At 41.0% G+C, this 21,133-nt stretch overlaps 1 protein-coding gene across 2 annotated transcripts in view; it reads left to right on the forward strand.

The window, feature by feature from the left end:
* Positions 1 to 21,133, forward strand: part of LOC133655381 (myoD family inhibitor domain-containing protein-like) — a 110,797-nt gene that overhangs the window by 31,618 nt on the left and 58,046 nt on the right. For both annotated transcript variants that reach the window (XM_062055499.1, XM_062055492.1), the window contains one exon: positions 19,534 to 19,638. In XM_062055499.1, the coding sequence (XP_061911483.1) occupies positions 19,534 to 19,638 (105 nt within the window). The remainder of the gene's footprint in view (positions 1 to 19,533; positions 19,639 to 21,133) is intronic.

A 21,133-nucleotide genomic window follows, 5' to 3' on the forward strand; every position in this document is an offset into this window, starting at 1 on the left:
ATTTCATTAAAACAGTTAGTTCCATCTTTTGACACTTCTTCCACCCCCGTCCTTGCACGCTACACCGCTACAACAAAGATGACGGGGAGAAGACGCTGTCGAAGGTGAGGCACGTAAATAAGACCGCCCACAAAATTGCATCCTGAAGCAATTGTCAGAAAGCGACTTGTAGATGATTTGTAAAACATAATTTATGCAACATTTTGACCAAAGAATCACCATTACATGTTATGTAGACAACAAGGAAGTGTTTTCCTTTCAGAAAAAAAAAAAAGATGACTCATTTAATGCTCCCGATAATCCGGTGCGCTTTATATACGAAAAAAATGATCGAAAGTAGACCATTCATTGGCAGTGCGCCTTATAATCCGGTGCACCCTATGGTCCGGAAAATATGGTATATTATTATATATCCATTATATTAACATAATATGTACACATGTATAGGCTATATATATTAGTTAATTTACATGCAGTCGATTTTCGGCCCCTGGCCAAATTTTTTTAGCCCAATGCGGCCCCCCAAGTCAAAAAGTAGGACACCCCTGCGGTGTTTTTGCATGATCAACAATTGTTTCCACTTTTATTGTCATTATGAGCATACTCATACATTGGATGTTTGTTGTTTGTGGTTGGACTGTGATAAAAAACATGCCGTGGCTAAAGTTGTGTGTTCTCCCCGCTTGTTCTGGTCAGAACTCTGTTTGTGTGTGGTTCCAATCAGTTCCAGTCATTACCGCTGACCAAGCAGAAACTGCAGCCTTGTCTCCTCTAACGCTGTGCTGGTAAACATTGCTTTGCCCTGATGCTCTTTTTCTATCTTCATGTGCGCTCAATAAATGTTACAAAGAATGATCAGTTGCTTCAAATTCTGCCAAAGAGTTTAATAAACATAATCTAAACATAATATGCTGTACATCCCTGGTGGTGTAACGGTACATTTCATGGCAGAGGGCATCGGTTCGAGTCCTGGTCAAAGTTGTCTAAACTAAGGCAGAACCATTCAAGTGGAGACTCCTAATAGGGAAAATAGCTGAAAGTGAAACAAAGACCTATAATACCATGTGTGTGTGTGTTGGAGGCAAGTAAAATATCGTACATTCTGGACTATAAGCCACTACTTGAACCCTGCACCTTATAAAACGGTGCGGCTAAGTTATTGATTTTTCCTCGCTGTCGGCCAATATGCAAATAGTTTAAATTAAAAACAAGCAAAGACACTGAAAAGGTGTGTTATTGTTTGTGCTATGGCGCCATATGGTGCTGCAGTGCCCTTCTGTTTGACTGAGCTTTCAACCGGAAGTAGAAGTGCCGTTCAGTCTTCTAGCCCTCTATAGCCTTTTTACTCGTATGGATTTGTCATCCATTACTCCAAGCAATGTTTGTAAGTTTTACAATATAACTAAAACAATTCTTACCTACTAAACCGTCCCATGTGTGATATTTGTAGGAGTTTTTTCATAAATACTTGTACGTGCTATTGTAATGTAATGACGCTATCCTCGTTAGCATTAGCGGATATGCTAACACGTTTACGAGTGTCTGTGTTAGTATTATTAACTTACAATGGTGTTCTTTTTGTATTGTTTCACTTTCACAAATTCCTCTGTAAATTCACCAAAACGTCACCGTGGAGTTATTGAGTCTGTTTAACTATTTGGAGAGCTAGCTTGCGCAGCTAATGGGTCCATAACGGTGACTTTTGTTTTGTTTGATTAGCCGTTTTACTGCCGTGTTACAGACCATTAAGGTATGTAAATAAACATTTACAAAATATTTATGTGTGTCAAACTCATTTCACAACGTACAGTATAAATCTGCGGCTTATATATGTAAAATATTTATTTCTTCTAAGATTTGGTGGGTGTGGCTTAAATACCGGTGCACTCTGTAGTCCTTCTTGCTAACGTGACATTGGTTGGTCGCAGTCAGCAGCTGACGAATCAGTGTTTAGTTTGGTCTCCACATGGCAATATGAATCACAACAAGAGGAGTCTAGTCTTCCACTCAAATGTATTTATGTTGTTGACTGAGACTTGCACTAAACAAATAAGATGGCAAATAGCAGCTGAAATATTTTCAGTGACTTAAATCATAGTCTTTTCTTCCAGCAGACATGGTTCGATTCCCAGCCAGGACAAACAAAGTCAACATTAAACAATCTTGAAATGCAATCTTGATGCAATATTGAAAAAATAAATTAAAGATATTTGTTTAATTCAATTGCTTTTATTTTATTTGAACAATTTGTACCCCCTTCATATTTCTCCAAAACATGCATCTAATCCCTTTAAACCCCACCCCCTGTATGCAAATCAGTTGTGTGTACCCCCCGACCCACCCCTGAAATTAGAATTTCGTCCCTGCATTGTACAGTAGAAACATTTTAAACATTTTTTTTAATCATTTTTTTAATTTTTATTCTGAGGAGCAAACTGATGTCTACCTGAGCTGTGACATGTATGAATTATAGTTGTATTGACTATAATTTACTTATACTGAACCACTGGAAGTGTAGTGGTTCACACAGCTGCCTTTTGTGTCGCTGCTCTGCAATGAAATCCCACCCTGAAGTCACCTGGGACATTACATTTGAACAGGAACATCTGAAAAGAAACATAATGGGGGAGAAATATATATTTTGTTTTAATATGGTTTCTGTAGGAGGAAAAACATGACACAAACCTTCCTAATTGTTAGAACGTCCACTGTTTAATGTTTGTGTTAATGCTTCACTAATGAGAGTGTTTGGCGAGCGCTGTTTTGCTCTACGGATTTTTGCTTACATGGACAACTTTCTCCGACGCTGCCACAGAAATACGTGTTTTATGCCACTCCTTTGTTTAATTTTGTCCACCAAATGTTGTATGCTGTGCGTGAATGCACAAAGGTGAGTTTTGTTGATGTTATTGACTTGTGTGGAGTGCTAATCAGGCATATTTGGTCAAGGCATGACTGCAAGCTAATCGATGCTAACATGCTATTTACTCTAGCTGTATGTACATATTGCATCATTATGTCTCGTTTATAAGTATATTTGAGCTCATTTAATTTCCTTTACTTATGTCCTCTGTGTATTTAATTTATATTTGCATGTCTCATGACACATTATCTGTATGTAATATTGGCTGCATTTCTGATAGTTGTTTGTGTGCCATGTTGTTCCAGACCACAGCAAACGTTAGCCAGCTTGCAAAGATTGTAATAAATCCATTAGAAGAAGACAGCCGTTTCCTTTAACTTGGATACACACATCTACTTCCAGGAGTTATCTCACCCTCTGAGAAGTTTTACTAATGTTTTCCAATGTTGTAAAAATGTGTAGAATGAATATTACATTTCAACATTTCTGTCAACGAAGATTTGCGTCAGCCTGCGACACATAGTCAGTTGGATATTAAGCTAATATAGCTAATATAGACACTTACATCATGTGTTGCCTTCATTATAACACTTATATAAGACTTTTAAAGTCCTTTTGATAGTAGGCTAACATAGCTAATATAGACACTTACATCATGTGTTGTCTTCATTATAACACTTATATAAGGCTTTTAAAGTTATTTTGATAGTATAATATAGACACTTACATCATGTGTTGCCTTCATTATAACACTTATACAAGGCTTTTAAAGTCATTTTGATAGTAGGCTAATATAACTAATATAGACACTTACATCATGTATGATACCTTCATTATAACACTTATATACAACTTTTAAAGTCATTTTAAAAGTAGGCTAATACAACCAATATAGACACATCATGTGTTGTCTTCATTATAACACTTATATACGACTTTTAAAGTCATTTTGATAGCCGGCTAATATAGCTAATATAGACACTTACGTCTTGCCTCTATAATAACACTTACCGTATTTTTCGGACTATAAGTCGCAGTTTTTTTAATAGTTTGGCCGTGGGTGCGACTTATACTAAGGAGCGACTTATGTGTGAAATTATTAACATTTTACCGTAAAATATCAAATAATATTATTTATCTCATTCGCGTAAGAGACGAAACAAATGGCAGCAATCGTCACTCACACGCCAACCAATAAGAATTTGGCGGGGGCGGGTCATGGCAGAAGTGCATTGTGGGTTTTGGAATGCTAACTGCTATGTGCTATACGCTACTGCCGGAGCTATTAAAATGGATCACATCAACGTTGGCGGTAACTTATAAAAACTGAGAAGGACTGAACTAAAATGGCACCGAAAAGGAAATCATATACTGCAGATTACAAGCTGGACGTAGTGAAATATGCAGCAGAAAAACGGTGATCGAGCAGCAGAAAGAATGAACGCTAGCGGGGCATACCAGGAGCCACACCGGGGAGGAAGATTTCATGTTATTTAGCGATCGGGAGTGACAGATTGTTTGGTAAACGTATAGCAATTTCTATATGTTATAGTTATTGTATTTGAATGACTCTTACCATAATATGTTACGTTAACATACCAGGCACGTTCTCAGTTGGTTATTTGTGCGTCATATAACGTACACTTATTCAGCCTGTTGTTCACTATTCTTTATATGTTTTAAATTGCCTTTCAAATGTCTATTCTTGGTGTTGGATTTTATCAAATACATTTCCCCCAAAAATGTGACTTATACTCCAGTGCGACGTATATATGTTTTTTTTCTTCTTTATTGTGCATTTTCGGCCGGTGCGACTTATACTCCGGAGCGACGTATAGTCTGAAAAATACGGTATATAAGGCTTTTAATTTTTTGCCGCTCCACACAGATCTGATTGTTTGTATGTTTGGTTCAATATGGCTCTTTCCACATTTTGGGTTGCCGACCCCTGCTCTAGTGGTTTTATAATAATTATCATTGACACACTGTAGAAGTCCCATGGATCCTCTGTGGAGTTCTGTGCTTCTTGAGGTTGTAGAAACACGATTGCAGTGGTCTTATAGCCAGCCGGGATCCTAGCGAGAGGAACAGGAAGCTGTTCTCCCCCTGCTGCTGGCTCAGGATATATCACATCATTTGCATCTGCTCATATAGTAGCCTCTGTGTGTGTCATCCATATGTTTTTACTTTAATAGCCGTGTTTATCAGGTAAGCAAAATTCCTCTGCATCACCCTCCAGGGGCTCACCCACATGCTGCAAACACACATTAAAACATGTATGTGAACAAACAGTTGTGCATACTGCAGCCGGGTCGCTCCAGCCCTTCTTGATTGCCCCGGTCTGATTCCAATTAGAGGCTCATCGTCCTTAGATCTCAGTAATGGCTCTGAGGTCGAGCGGTTTGGTGGTTTGATGCTGCTGCCAGTGGACAATCGGTTCGAGGGCCTGCTTGGATGGCACTGAGGGCTTTGGTGGGAATGCGTTCGGCTCTCAGGGAACCAGTCACAAGACCAGCGCACTTTTAACCCATAATACTACCTTGGCAGCACAAGTCAAGAGGGAGTTAGTTGGCTGTACACGTGCACGGAAGGAATCAGCAGACCACGTGATTGACATGCATGATAGAATGTGACCCTCATATTCACGTAGCAGGTGTATAACTGGTCACAACATTAGGTACATTTATTTACACACTCTATTACAATAAACGATTTGAAAGTGCTACAAACTGTCGTATTTTCCGTGCTGAAGAACAGACAGGTATTTAAGGTGCAACCACAAATACATTTAAAAAAAATATTTTTACATATATTAGCCGCACCGGACCATAAGCCGCAGCCGGTAAGAAGGATTTTGTAAACGTTTATATTCATACCTTAATTGTTTCCAAACAGTGTCTGTAAAACGGCAGTAAAACGGCTGATCAAACAAAACAGAAGTCATCGTCATGGACCCTGCGGAAGCTAGCTCTCCAATCAGATAATCAGACTCAATCACTCCACTGTGACGTTTTTGGTGGATTTACACAACTGAAACAATACACACAGACACTCGTAAACATGTTAACATATTTGCTAATTTCTTGCGATGAGGTGGCAACTTGTCCAGGGTGTACCCCGCCTAACCAACCGAATGCAGCTGAGATATGCTCCAACCCCCCCCCCGCGACCCTGAAAGGGACAAGCAGTAGAAAATGGATGGATGGTTATTCGGTAATTTTTTAAATTTATTTTATTTTATATTTTAAAGCACATCCTGTTTTTCACCCACTCAGGCAAATCATATTGTTGATGTAGATGTTCATATCTGCTGTACATAATGGCTTTACAAGAGATACTTCTCTGCCTTTTTGTATTTGACTTCATACAATTTTTGGATGTAATTAGTGTTTGGCGCAACCAGTTCCTGGGCAGGAGGGGATAGAAATAAGAAAAAAAAGAAGACAAAGGGGGAAATTGGGGGGACGAGAGGGGAATAAGCCAGAGAGAGACAACAACAACAAAAAACAACAGAGCATCTTGCAAATACGCATATTCGCTAATGCCAACAACGCTAGCTTGATTACATTCTCCTACAGACGGATTAGTAAGAAATCATTGTTTTAGTTATATTGTACAACATATAACTTACATACTTCCGGTTCAAGGTACGAAACTTGAATTACATTTTCAACCCACAGCAACTGCTGTCTAAAGATGGCGCAATAGCACAAACAATAACACACCCTTGGCTGCGTTAGTTGAGACCCCAAGACCCTGGAGACAGGAGGAAAATGTGCAGGTCAGACAAGTATTTTGATTATATAGTAACACAGGATGAGAGTCTGTAACGTTAATTAATTTTTTGAGCCCTGACTAGAGGGCGAGACAGGCGTTTATAATAGTCTGATTGGCAACAACAATCAGATGTGCCCAAGCCAATCAGGGACAGGTGAGAGGAAAAGCGCTCTGCGATACATACAGGAAATGGAACAAAAAGAAGAGCGCTGACCAGGAAACAAATGCAGAAAATAAAGGAAACAAGTAAGACATATATAATATAGCTAATATAGACACTTACATCATGTGTTGTCTTCATTATAACACTTATATAAGACTTTTAAAGTCATTTTGATAGTAGGCTAATATAGATACTTATATCATGTGTTGCCTTCATTATAACACTTACATAAGACTTTTAAAGTCATTTTGATAGCAGACTAATATAGCTAATTTAGACACTTACATCATGTGTTGTCTTTATTATAACACTTATATAAGACTTTTAAAGTCATTTTGATGTTAGGCTAATATAACTAATATAGACACTTACATCATGCGTTGTCTTCATTACAACACTTATATAAGACTTTTAAAGTGATGTTGATAGTAGGCTAATATAGCTAATATAGACACTTATATCATGTGTTGTTATGTGACAGATGTAATGTGACAGATCGTCACATCTTTTTAGTGTCTCTGTCTATGGACGTTAGCGATTAAAAACACATAAATTAGCACCATTTTATAAGCTACAGGGTACAAAGCGTAGGAAAAAAGTAGCGGCTTATTGTCAGAAAAATACGGTACAACATGGCTTACAGGGAGAAGATGCAGTCGAAGGGGGTTTGGCCTGGAGGAGGACTTCAGCCTGTAAATAAGACCGCCCACAAAATGGTGCATGCTGAAGAGACAGTCAGAAAGCAAACAAAACAAAATATATGCAACATTTTGACCAAAACGCCACCATTACAAGTTATGTCCACCACAAGGAAGTCTTTTAAATGTAGAAACACGTCTCAATATGACCCCTTTAATTTAGGTAACTTACTATTAACTACATGTCAACTTACATCACAGGACTCGTTCATAACCTGAAGACCACCTTGCAGTTTGCAATTGGGGCAAAGATGCTGCTGTACTTTTTTCTCACTATATTTTCTAACGATATAAAGTGGGACTGCTTTCCCTCATATTGATCTACATGTACAGTGTGGCGATTGCTCTTGAAATTAATGTTGTGGAGGTATGTAATTTGGTCAAAAACAATAGATTCCTTTGTAATATAATAAAATACAGTAATCTAATATGATGGTACTGTTATCAGCTGTCTCTATGGTATGGATCAACCTGAGAGGTGTTTAATGAACCACTTGTTTTGCAACTGAGACAGCTTTGCAAATATTTTACGGTAACTGAAGTGTGAACGAAGGCTAAACCAGTTATTAGAAGGAATGCATTTTGAAGTCAAGGTGGAGATAATTTTGGACTTTGGAGGTGAGGGACAGAGATACAGATAGAGAAGTGAGTGAAAGTGGCTAAAATAAATAAACATAGCCGGGAAGCGTTGAGTCCATGCACAGGGCGTGGTTTGGCCTGTGTGTGTGTGTGTGTGTGTGTGTGTGTGTGTGTGTGTGTGTGTGTGTGTGTGTGTGTGTGTGTGCGTGTGCGTGCGTGTGTATGTGTGTGTATGTGTGTGTTTATCAAACCCAGCTGGCACCCATTTGCCTCGGAATGAGTCTGCACCTCTCAGAGGCCCAAGCTTGCCCTGATTTGAAGGCCTCTGTGCTGTGTATGTGCACATATGTGTGTGTGTGTGTGTGTGTGTGTGTGTGTGTGTGTGTGTGCATAATAACGGCTTCATTAGAGAAGCCTGTGTTGCCAGTGAACACAAAACACCCACACACAATATATATGTATATATATACATATATACAGTATATATGTGTATATATACATATACATATATATATATATATATATATATATATATATATATATATATATATATATATATATTAAGGCTGAAACGACGCGTCGACGTAGTCGACGTCATCGGTTACGTAAATACGTCGACGCCGTTTTTGTGCGTCGACGCGTCGCATATTTACGTCACACTACCGTCATGGCGGAGCGCAAAGCAGACTGTGCGAGCGAGGGGGAAAAAATCACGCCAAAAGTGATCAAAAGTGTGGGAGTATTTCAATACACGGCCTAATAATATTGTTGTATGCACACTGTGTCGAGCGTAAATGGCCTATAAAAGCAGCACAACGGCTATGAACGAACATTTGAAAAGAAAACCATCAACTAGTCAATCGTCCGCGCGAGTATACGTTGTCATCATTACACAAAAACATGAATGTGTCATTTGTATCTGCTAGGGGTGTAACGGTACGTGTTTTGTATTGAACCGTTTCGGTACGGAGCTTTCGGTTCGGTACGGGGGTGTACCGAACGAGTTTCTAAGCTAAAGCTAACTTTAGCTGCTAAAGTGTTAACAAGCTGCTTCGCTCCTTCTGCGGCTGCCTCTGTCTCAGCACGCAGCATTGTCCCACCCACACAACCATCTGATTGGTACACACAAAGCGTTATACAAAGCGTTATCAGCCAATCAGCAGTGCGTATTCAGAGCGCATGTAGTCAGCGCTTCAGCGTGGAGCAGATAGGTGTTTAGCAGGTGAGCATCAGGCAGCGGACTCTCCCCAAATGATAATAAACACCTCCCAGTCAACTACTAATAACATCACTATGAGCCCGTTGACCTTCTAGGAATATAAACTGGAGCTCAGCTCACTCGCAGTCCTGGCTCTAGGTGAAGGCTACCGGTAATTAGCTCTCAGTTCCAGCCACATCGACCCCTTCTGAGCGCCTATTTTCAGCTGCTGGGAATATTGTAAACAAGAAAAGAAGCAGAGCATGTAGACATGCTAACCTTTCTTCATTACAACTGTTAGTCACTCACTGGAATGAGTAGAATTGGTTATTGTGTACTGTGTTGGACTGGATGTTTATTTTGCACATTTTAAAAGCAATACTTAATGTTTACAGTGCTCCAGAATATTTAGATTGGCACTTTTTTGTATTAGATGTTTATCTTTATTTTTGCACATTTTAGCAAATAAGCAATACTTTCACTTTTGTTGAAATGTTTACACTGTTGTTACAGAATATTTCGTTTTGCACTTTTTTGTATTGGATGTTTATCTTTATTTTTGCACATTTTAAAGCAAAATAAGCAATACTTTTACTTTTGAAATGCTTATACTATTGCAGAATATTAAGATTTGCACTGGATGTTTACTTTTATATGTGCACATTAAAAAGCAAATAAGCTACTTTTAATTTTGTTAAATGTTAAAAGTTTTAAATGTTTACATTGTTACAGAATATTTTGTCATGTTGTTGTCAATGTTGACTGAGTGGCCATACTTCTTTTTTTTGTAAATAAAAGCCATGCCTTTTGAAAAAACAGGCCAACATTTATTTTTTCATCTTCGTTTTAAATAAAAAAATAATCGGTAAAAGGAAAAATAATCTATAGATGAATCGAAATAATAATAATCTATAGATTAACCGATTAATCGAAAAAAAATAATCTATAGATTAATCGATAGAAAAATAATCGTTAGCTGCAGCCTTAATATATATATATATATATATATATATAGAAATACATAATATATTAGGGCTGTCTAAGTTGACCTGATGATAGCGCGTTAACTATGAGTTCCTTTAATGTGCGATTGACGTTTTTGACCCTCGGCCCGTTCCGTAGTTCGGGGAAATGTGTAATGGCGTCCAGTTACTGTTGATTCACAAGCTCGAAAGAAGCACAACTGCACAACTGCACAATGAGAGGGGGCTCTTATGGAAATCTCAGATCCAAATTGCAAGACGTTCTCCAGACAAGACAATCTCCCATCGCCGTGAGACGACATCATTAGAGCGAACGCTGCTGGCGGACATTGCTGCTTATAGAGAGAAGAAGCTTCACATCCGCGTTTGGATTACAGTTGAGTGCATTAATAACATAAAATGTAGATTGTTACTCAAACTGCTTTAGTAAGATAGAATACAAGCTCAGCAGAAACAAAGTCACTCTTATCGGACATTTTTGCCAAGTCTTTTCTCATACCAATCACACACGTCCGGTTGGCGGCTTCACAATAATAGCGCTACGCTACACATCCGGTCCAACCAACAAAACAACGAAAAATCATCTTAGAATATGATTATGCTATTCTGTTATTCTCTGATATTTCTACCTAAAGAAATGTTTTTTGGCATATTGGCATTAAGTGTAGAAGAAGATTGTCTTTGGACAATCTTCTTTGCTACCACTGAGACAAGGTTTAATACTGCAGGCATGCAGGCAATAACAGTTGACTACACAATATCACCATCGCTATGGTATATTATTTTATAACCTGTTCTGATTGATAGTCCACACTTGCAGAATGTTTAACATGCTGAATATTACAATTGATTATTAAATAGGTAGAAAAGGTTAAAACATTGTCATGCAGAGATATGAATTCCATTAACTTGCCCAATATGTGAAGTACAGAATATCTGAAACATTTATTAATGCAGAAAAAATATCACCTAACATTTTTGACAATCAAAGCATGATCGTAACAATCCACATTTTGTGTTATTAATGCGTGAATCTGCCAACTAAACATGGAAGTGTAGCTCATCTCCTCTAAATGCAAGTGCACTTACAGCAGGAATACAAATTCTGTATTCCTACGAAATACAAACGCACTGTAAATATTTAATTTATTCTCCTTAAAAGTGTGTTTGTATCCATTTTGTGTTGAGATGTTTCAAAAAAGATATGTTTAAAAAACATTTCTTCAAAGCTAATTAATTGCCCAGTCATGGTCATATAAACTTTAACATTATCTGTCTAGAGCAGACCTGGGCAAATTAAGGCCCGGGGTCCACATGCGACTCGTTAAGCTTTTCAATCTGGCCCGCCCGACATTCCCAAATAATTTTTTTAGATCTTTAAGATGGAAAGTGTAGCTGCCATTATGATGTGCAGTGATGTTTTCTAATGACCGTAAGTCTTCAACTATACTAAGTATTTCAATGGTTGGAATCTGCGCTTATGGATGATATACTAGTTACTATGGTAATCTAATTAGTTACTATGGTTATCTAATTAGTTACTATGGTTATCTAATTAGTTACTATGGTAATCTAATTAGTTACTATGGTTATCTACTTAGTTACTATGGTAATCTAATGAGTTACTATGGTCTTTTAATTAGTTACTATGGTAATCTATGTCACAGCAGCTCAGACGAAGCACCAAGCAGTGTGGGCGGGGAGCGTATCCACAGACACGGAAGGAGATTTTCACAACAAAGTTCTAAAGCTTAGTGATATATCACATATATCAGATTGTAGGTGAGTTTATTTTGTACCCTTCGCGTTCATATTTCACTGTTTGTTGCATTTTTGTTGCGTTTCACTTGATTGTAAAATGTGTCGATCGAAAGGGGGTGTGACGTTCATATTTTGTCAATATTCAGTGTTTTATCCCTCATAGAAAAATGTAAAATTCCATTATGTTTTTTAAGGCGGTCTGTCATAACGTTTTTAACATTCAATCAGACATTATTGTGAGGTTTTGTAATAGTGTTTAATAAAATAGATATACCGGCCCCCAGACACATTTTTTTTTCTGTAAATGTGGCCCCCGAGTCAAAATAATTGCCCAGGCCTGGTCTAGAGTACACTTATCAATGGTGAAAAATTGTATCTTTCTGCGATCAATCGCGATAATTTTGAGTTAATTATGAACAAAATACGATTAATCGCGATTAAATATTTTAATCATGTAATAGCCCTTATATACGAATATAAATATGTATGTATGTGTGTATGTGTATGTATATTAAGTGTGTAACAGTACACAAACATTTCGGTTCGGTACGTACCTCGGTTTAGAGGTCACGGTTCGGTTCATTTTCGGTACAGTAAGAAAACAACAAAGTATACATTTTTTGGTTATTTATTTACCAAATTTGTAAACAATGGCTTTATCCTTTTAACATTGGGAACACTATAATAATTCTGCCCAAGTTAATCAACATTAAACTGCCTCAAATTGTTGCTCAGATTAAATAAAATGACAAAACTTTTCTTCTACATATAAAAAGTGCAACATTAAACAGTTTCAAATCAACTCATCATGCTTAATTTATTTCAGCATTTGGGAAGCCTGTTGTTGATTTTTATTATGTAAATGTTATATTTTTATCAACATGTGATAGCAGGGACCCTGCCATTCAAAACTAGGCTGCTGCATTTCTAATGATTAATGTAACTACAGCTGAAATGGTACAATAGCAATAGGAGAGACTATTAATCCCTGAACACCATGGAGTTCATGTAGGCTTAATGATGCAGTTACATTATTATATCAACTATCAGAGACAGAAACTCTTCATTTAACATAATGTCCTTTTTTGCTGCTTCAACACAGCTCAATCAACACAGAAAAAGGTAAAGTGAAAGAACAGAATATCAACTATCAGAGACAGAAACTCTTCATTTAACATAATGTCCTTTTTTGCTGCTTCAACACAGCTCAATCAACACAGAAAAAGGTAAAGTGAAAGAACAGACAGACAGGGCTTTGCTGTCCGTAACACACACACACACACACACACACACACACACACACACACACACACACACACACACACACACACACACACACACACACACACACACACACACACACACACTCGCACACACACACACACACAAACACACACACACACACACACACACACACACACACACACCGCAAAATGAGCTAACGTTACGCTAAAAGCGAATTAGCCTTCACCTCAAGCCAGGACTGCGAGCGAGCTGAGCTGCCTTTTATATTTCTAGAAGGTCAACGGGCTCATAGTGATGTTATTATAATTTGGGGAGAGTCCGCAGCCTGATGCTTACCTGCTAAACCAGGGGTCCCCAAACTACGGCCCGCAGGCCGGATACGGCCCCCTAGCGTCCAAAATCCGGCCTGGGGGAAGTCCCAAGTAAAAAAAAAAAAAAAAAAAAAAAAAAATATAATTTTTTAAAAAATGTGTCCTTACTAGTCTATTTTCTACCGTCTCCTAGCCACTCAGGCACATCATATTGTCTAAAAATGCATTTTACCATCGATAACGTGACATGCAGCAAGTGCGCTCTTTAAGTCAATTAGTGTGCGAGAAATATATATGTATGAATACATATATATATATATATATATATATATATATATATATATATATATATATATATATATATATATATATATATATATATATATATATATATATATATATACACACATATACACTTATACATACATATATACACATATATATACATATATATATACATGGACATATATCCATCCATCCATCCATCTTCTTCCGCTTATCCGAGGTCGGGTCGCGGGGGCAGCAGCCTAAGCAGGGAAGCCCAGATTCCCTCTCCCCAGCCACTTCGTCCAGCTCCTCCCGGGGGATCCCGAAGCGTTCCCAGGCCAGCCGGGAGACATAGTCTTCCCAACGTGTCCTGGGTCTTCCCCGTGGCCTCCTACCGGTCGGATGTGCCCTAAACACCTCCCTAGGGAGGCGTTCGGGTGGCATCCTGACCAGATGCCCGAACCACCTCATCTGGCTCCTCTCGATGTGGAGGAGCAGCGGCTTTACTTTGAGCTCCCCCCGGATGGCAGAGCTTCTCACCCTATCTCTAAGGGAGAGCCCCGCCACCCGGCGGAGGAAACTCATTTCGGCCGCTTGTACCCGTGATCTTGTTCTTTCGGTCACAACCCAAAGCTCATGACCATAGGTGAGGATAGGAACGTAGATCGACCGGTAAATTGAGAGCTTTGCTTTCCGGCTCAGCTCCTTTTTCACCACAACGGATCGATACAGCGTCCGCATTACTGAAGACGCCGCAGCAATCCGCCTGTCGATCTCACGATCCACTCTTCCCTCACTCGTGAACAAGACTCCGAGGTACTTGAACTCCTCCACTTGGGGCAGTGTCTCCTCCGCAACCCATGAGATGGCACTCCACCCTTTTCCGGGCGAGAACCATGGACTCAGACTTGGAGGTGCTGATTCTCATCCCAGTCGCTTCACACTCAGCTGCGAACCGATCCAGTGAGAGCTGAAGATCCTGGCCAGATGAAGCCATCAGGATCACATCATCTGCAAAAAGCAGAGACCTAATCCTGCAGCCACCAAACCAGATCCCCTCAACGCCTTGACTGCGCCTAGAAATTCCGTCCATAAAAGTTATGAACAGAATCGGTGACAAAGGGCAGCCTTGGCGGAGTCCAACCCTCACTGGAAACGTGTCCGACTTACTGCCGGCAATGCGGACCAAGCTCTGGCACTGATCATACAGGGAGCGGACCGCCACAATCAGACAGTCCGATATCCCATACTCTCTGAGCACTCCCCACAGGACTTCCAGAGGGACACGGTCGAATGCCTTCTCCAAGTCCACAAAACACATGTAGACTGGTTGGGCAAACTCCCATGCACCCTCAAGGACCCTGCCGAGAGTACAGAGCTGGTCCACAGTTCCACGACCAGGACGAAAACCACACTGTTCCTCCTGAATCCGAGGTTCTACTATCCGGCGTAGCCTCCTCTCCAGTACACCTGATTAGACCTTACCGGGAAGGCTGAGGAGTGTGATCCCACGATAGTTAGAACACACCCTCCGGTTCCCCTTCTTAAAGAGAGGAACTACCACCCCGGTCTGCCAATCCAGAGGTACCGCCCCCGATGTCCACGCGATGCTGCAGAGTCTTGTCAACCGAGACAGCCCCACAGCATCCCGAGCCTTAAGGAACTCCGGTCGGATCTCATCCACCTTGCCACTGAGGAGCTTTTTAACTACCTCAGCAACCTCAGACCCAGAAATAGGAGAGCCCAGCACAGATTCCCCAGGCACTGCTTCCTCATAGGAAGACGTGTTGGTGGGATTGAGGAGGTCTTCGAAGTATTCCCTCCACCGGTGCACAACATCCGCAGTCGAGGTCAGCAGAACACCATCCTCACCATACACGGTGTTGATAGTGCACTGCTTCCCCTTCCTGAGGCGGCGGATGGTGGTCCAGAATCGCTTCGAAACCGTCCGGAAGTCGTTTTCCATGGCTTCCCCGAACTCCTCCCATGTCCGAGTTTTTGCCTCCGCGACCGCTGAAGCCGCACACCGCTTGGCCTGTCGGTACCTGTCCGCTGCCTCAGGAGTCCTATGAGCTAAAAGAACCCAATAGGACTCCTTCTTCAGCTTGACGGCATCCCTCACCGCTGGTGTCCACCAACGGGTTCTAGGATTACCGCCACGACAGGCACCAACTACCTTGCGGCCACAGCTCTAATCAGCCGCCTCGACAATAGAGGTGCGGAACATGGTCCATTCGGACTCAATGTCCAGCACCTCCCTCGTGTTCAAAGTTCTTCCGGAGGTGGGAATTGAAACTCTCTCTGACAGGTGACTCTGCCAGACGTTCCCAGCAAACCCTCACAATGCGTTTGGGCCTGTCCGGCATCCTCCCCCACCATCGCAGCCAACTCACCACCACGTGGTGATCGGTAGAAAGCTCCGCCCCTCTCTTCACTCGAGTGTCCAAAACATGAGGCCGCAAATCCGATAACACAACTACAAAGTCGATCATGGAACTGTGGCCTAGGGTGTCTTGGTGCCAAGTGCACATATGGACACCCTTATGTTTGAACATGGTGTTCGTCATGGACAATTTGTGACGGGCACAAAAGTCCAATAACAAAACACCGCTCGGTTTCAGATCCGGGCGGCCATTCTTCCCAATCACGCCTCTCCAGGTTTCACTGTCGTTGCCAACATGAGCATTGAAGTCCCCCAGTAGAACAAGGGAATCACTCTCAAGTACTCCCTCGAGTGAATCCAAAAAGGGTGGGTACTCTGAGCTGCGGTTTGGCGCGTAAGCGCAAACCACAGTCAGGACCCATTTCCCCACCCGAAGGCGGAGGGAAGCTACCCTCTCGTCCACCGGGTTGAACTCCAACGTGCAGGCTCTGAGCCGGGGGGCAACAAGAATTGCCACCCCAGCCCGTCGCCTCTCACTGCCAGCAACGCCAGAGTGGAAGAGAGTCCAGCCCCTCTCGAGAGAACTGGTTCCAGAGCCCTTGCTGTGCGTCGAAGTGAGTCCGACTTATCTAGCCGGAACTTCTCCACCTTGCGCACTAGCTCAGGCTCCTTCCCCCCCAGCGAGGTGACGTTCCACGTCCCAAGAGCTAGCTTCTGTAGCCGAGGATCGGACCGCCAAGTGCCCTGCCTTCGGCTGCCGCCCAGCTCACATCGCACCCGACCTCTATGACCCCTGCTATGGGTGGTGAGCCCATTGGAGAGGGGACCCACGTTGCCTCTTCGGGCTGTGCCCGGCCGGGCCCCATGGGGACAGGCCCGGCCACCAGGCGCTTGCCATCGTGCCCCACCTCCGGGCCTGGCTCCAGAGGGGGGCCCCGGTGACCCGCGTCCGGGCGAGGGAAATCTGGGTCCTTTGCTTTTATTTTTCATGGAGGTCTTCGAGCTGCTCTTTGTCTGATCCCTCACCTAGGACCTGTTTATCTTGGGAGATCCTACCAGGGGGCATAAAGCCCCCAGACAACATAGCTCCTAGGATCATTGGGACACGCAAACTCCTCTACCATGGTAAGGTGGCATCTAAGAGAGGAGCATATACATATACATATACACACACACACACACACACATTTACATATAATATATACACATATATATATATATATATATATATATATATATATATATATATATATATATATATATATATATATATATTATATATATATATATAGTGCGGCCTCCCAGCCAAATTGTTTTACCCCAATGCGGCCCCGAACTCAAAACGTTTGGGGACCCCTGTGCTAAACGCTAAGCACTGACTACTACATGCGCTCAGAATACGCACTGCTGATTGGCTGTTACCGCTCTGTTTGTAACCAATCAGATGGTTGTGTGGGTGGGACAATGCTGGGTGCTGTGTAGAGTACTGACAGAGACAGAGGCAGAAGGAAGCGGAGGCGGCTACTTAATAATTTTGTGTGGAAACTCGTTTGGTACACCTCCGAACCTAAACCCCGTACCGAAACGGTTCAATACAAATAAATACACGTACCGTTATACCCCTAATGTATATAGATGTACATATGTATGTATGTATGTATGTATGTGTGTGTGTATATATATATATATATATATATATATATATATATATATATATATATATATATAATATATATATATATATATATATATATATATAATATTATATATATATATATATAAATATATATATATATACATATATTTATATACAGTCACGATCAAAAGTTTACATACATTTGTAGAGAACATAATTGTTGGTCACAAAAAACACTCATAAAGTTTGGTTCTTTTATGATTTTATTATGGGTCTACTGAAAATGTGAGCAAATCTGCTGGGTCAAAAGTATACATACAGCAATGTTAATATTTGCTTACATGTCCCTTGGCAAGTTTCACTACAATAAGGTGCTTCTGGTAGCCATCCACAAGCTTCTGGTTGAATTTTTGACCACTCCTCTTGACAAAATTAGTGCAGTTCAGCTAAATGTGTTGGTTTTCTGACATGGACTTGTTTCTTCAGCATTGTCCACACATTTAAGTCAGGACTTTGGGAAGGTCATTCTAAAACCTTAATTCTAGCCTGATTTAGCCATTCCTTTACCACTTTTGATGTGTGTTTGGGGTCATTGTCCTGTTGAAACACCCAACTGCGCCCAAGTTCCAACCTCCGGGCTGATGATTTTAGGTTGTCCTGAAGAATTTGGAGGTAATCCTCTTTTTTCATTGTCCCATTTAAAGCACCAGCTCCATTGGCAGCAAAACAGTCCCAGAGCATAATACTACCACCACCATGCTTGACGGTGGGAATGGTGTTCCTGTGATTAAAGGCCTCACCTTTTCTCCTCCAAACATATTGCTGGGTGTTGTGGCCAAACAGCAATTTTTTTTTGTTTCATCTGACCACAGAACTGTCCTCCAGAAGGTCTTATCTTTGTCTATGTGATGTCAGATGAAAAAAAAATTGTCAAGAGGAGTGGTCAAAAATTCACCAGCTTGCCAGAAGCTACCAAAAGCGCCTTATTGCAGTGAAACTTGCGAAGGGACATGTAACCAAATATTAACATTGCTGTATGTATACTTTTGACCCAGCCGATTTGCTCACATTTTCAGTAGACCCATAATACATTTATAAAAGAACCAAACTTCATGAATGTTGTTTGTGACCAACAAGTATGTGCTCCAATCACTCTATCACAAAAAAATAAGAGTTGTAGAAATGATTGGAAACTCACGACAGCCATGACATTATGTTTTTTACAAGTGTATGTAAACTTTTGACCACGACTGTACATAAATGCACTTTCACATAAACAGTCAACGAGCCACGAGATTTCAGGTTACACAAACGTGCACATAGAAACCTGAACAGTCCCAAGGGGATGACTCTTAACGACTTCCAGATGCAAGTTCAGGACAGAGAGCACATCAACACAGACAAAATCTTCTGTTTTGTTGGAGTCAGCACAACTGCTTCTTGAATGAACGAAGTGCTCGCGGACGTGAACAACACGAGGGTTGACATGTTTACTCAGCGGGGGGGAGTGCACGGATGGTTAATCACGTAGATAAGGCCAAGGAAAGCAGCAAGTCACACAGAACGGGGTGAGAATCCCCTTTCAAAATGGAGTTCTCTCAAAATGGTCAATTTGCGTGGTTTCATGCGATGGTTACGATGTCAAGTAACGTGTCTGTTTGTCTTTCAGATGTGGCCAACACCTACACTGAGCCCCTCATATTGAGGTCGGATCACCCCGAGAGGTCACAGGGCGAGGACGGCGGCAAATGCAAAAGCGGCAGGAGTATCACGTGTGAGTAACAGCGCGTTCTCACGCAGACGTTCACACGCAGACGCACAAACGGAGGGAGGCTCGTGAAAGTGGTGTTTCCATTACATATTACCAGGTCGGATGAGTCACATATCCTGACCTTTTACCAGTAGCCCCGCAGAAATATCCAGGTTGTCAGCCAAATAGGTTAAGATCCTGATTTCAGTGCATAAACAAGTTGGATTCCAAATCAGCACACTTCCCTCCTTTATTCTTCCTTTCTCTTCTCCCAAATGCAAACCAGGTTACCTCGTCAACGCGAGGTAAATGTGACTGCCACCGTGACATGTGCTTCCATTTGTAGGTCTCATTTCATTGTTCACTGTTCGCGGCACGTTATGTAATCAGTCGAATCAATATGAACCCTAAATGGATATTAGATTAAATCAGTTAAACGTCTGACGTCACGTTCCCTTCCGTCAGCCTCTAAACCTCACTCTCTCAACCTTTGTCTGTCTTTCTTACAAGAACATTTTGTACTTTCAAAGGAATTAAGTCACCTTTAATTCGCTCTGTGTGATATTTGAGCCACACCATTTGTGTTTTAGTTCAACAGCAACAGTGTACAGTGATGGGCAAGCTACTTGGAAAATGTAGTAATGTAGTACGCTAAGCTACAAGTTACTCTCCATTAAATGTAGTTAAGCTACAGGGGAATCTATCTCCGGAGAATTGTAGCAAGCTACACTACAAGCTACACAGCAAAAGTAGCACATCAGAGCTACATGTACATAATGTCATGGCTGTCTTGAGTTTCCAATCATTTCTACAACTCTTATTTTTTTTGTGATAGAGTGATTGGAGCACATACTTTTTGGTCACAAAAACATTCATGAAGTTTGGTTCTTTTATGAATGTATTATGGGTCTACTGAAAATGTGAGCAAATCTGCTGGGTCAAAAGTATACATACAGCAATGTTAATATTTGCTTACATGTCCCTTGGTAAGTTTCACTGCAATAAGGCGCTTCTGGTAGCCATCCAGAAGCTTCTGGCAAGCTTCTGCTTGAATTTTTGACCACTCCTCTTGACAAAATTGGGGCAGTTCAGCTAAATGTGTTGGTTTTCTGACATGGACTTGTTTCTTCAGCATTGTCCACACATTTAAGTCAGGACTTTGGGAAGGCCATTCTAAAACCTTAATTCTAGCCTGATTTAGCCATTCCTTTACCACTTTTGACGTGTGTTTGGGGTCATTGTCCTGTTGGACCACCCAACTGCGTCCAAGACCCAACATCCGGGCTGATGATTTAAGGTTGTCCTGAAGAATTTGGAGGTAATCCTCCCTTTTCATTGTCCCATTTAAAGCACCAGTTCCATTGGCAGCAAAACAGGCCCAGAGAATAATACTACCACCAGGTGAGGCGGGGCCTCACCTGCCATCATGGAAAGAAAAAAAATGTAAAAAGAAAACAAATTAATTAAATTGTTATATGTATCCAGTGATTATACTATAAAGTTATTTTCCATTTAACTT

Source organism: Entelurus aequoreus, linkage group LG01 (genome assembly GCF_033978785.1).
Source record: "Entelurus aequoreus isolate RoL-2023_Sb linkage group LG01, RoL_Eaeq_v1.1, whole genome shotgun sequence".
Lineage (NCBI taxonomy): Eukaryota > Metazoa > Chordata > Actinopteri > Syngnathiformes > Syngnathidae > Entelurus > Entelurus aequoreus.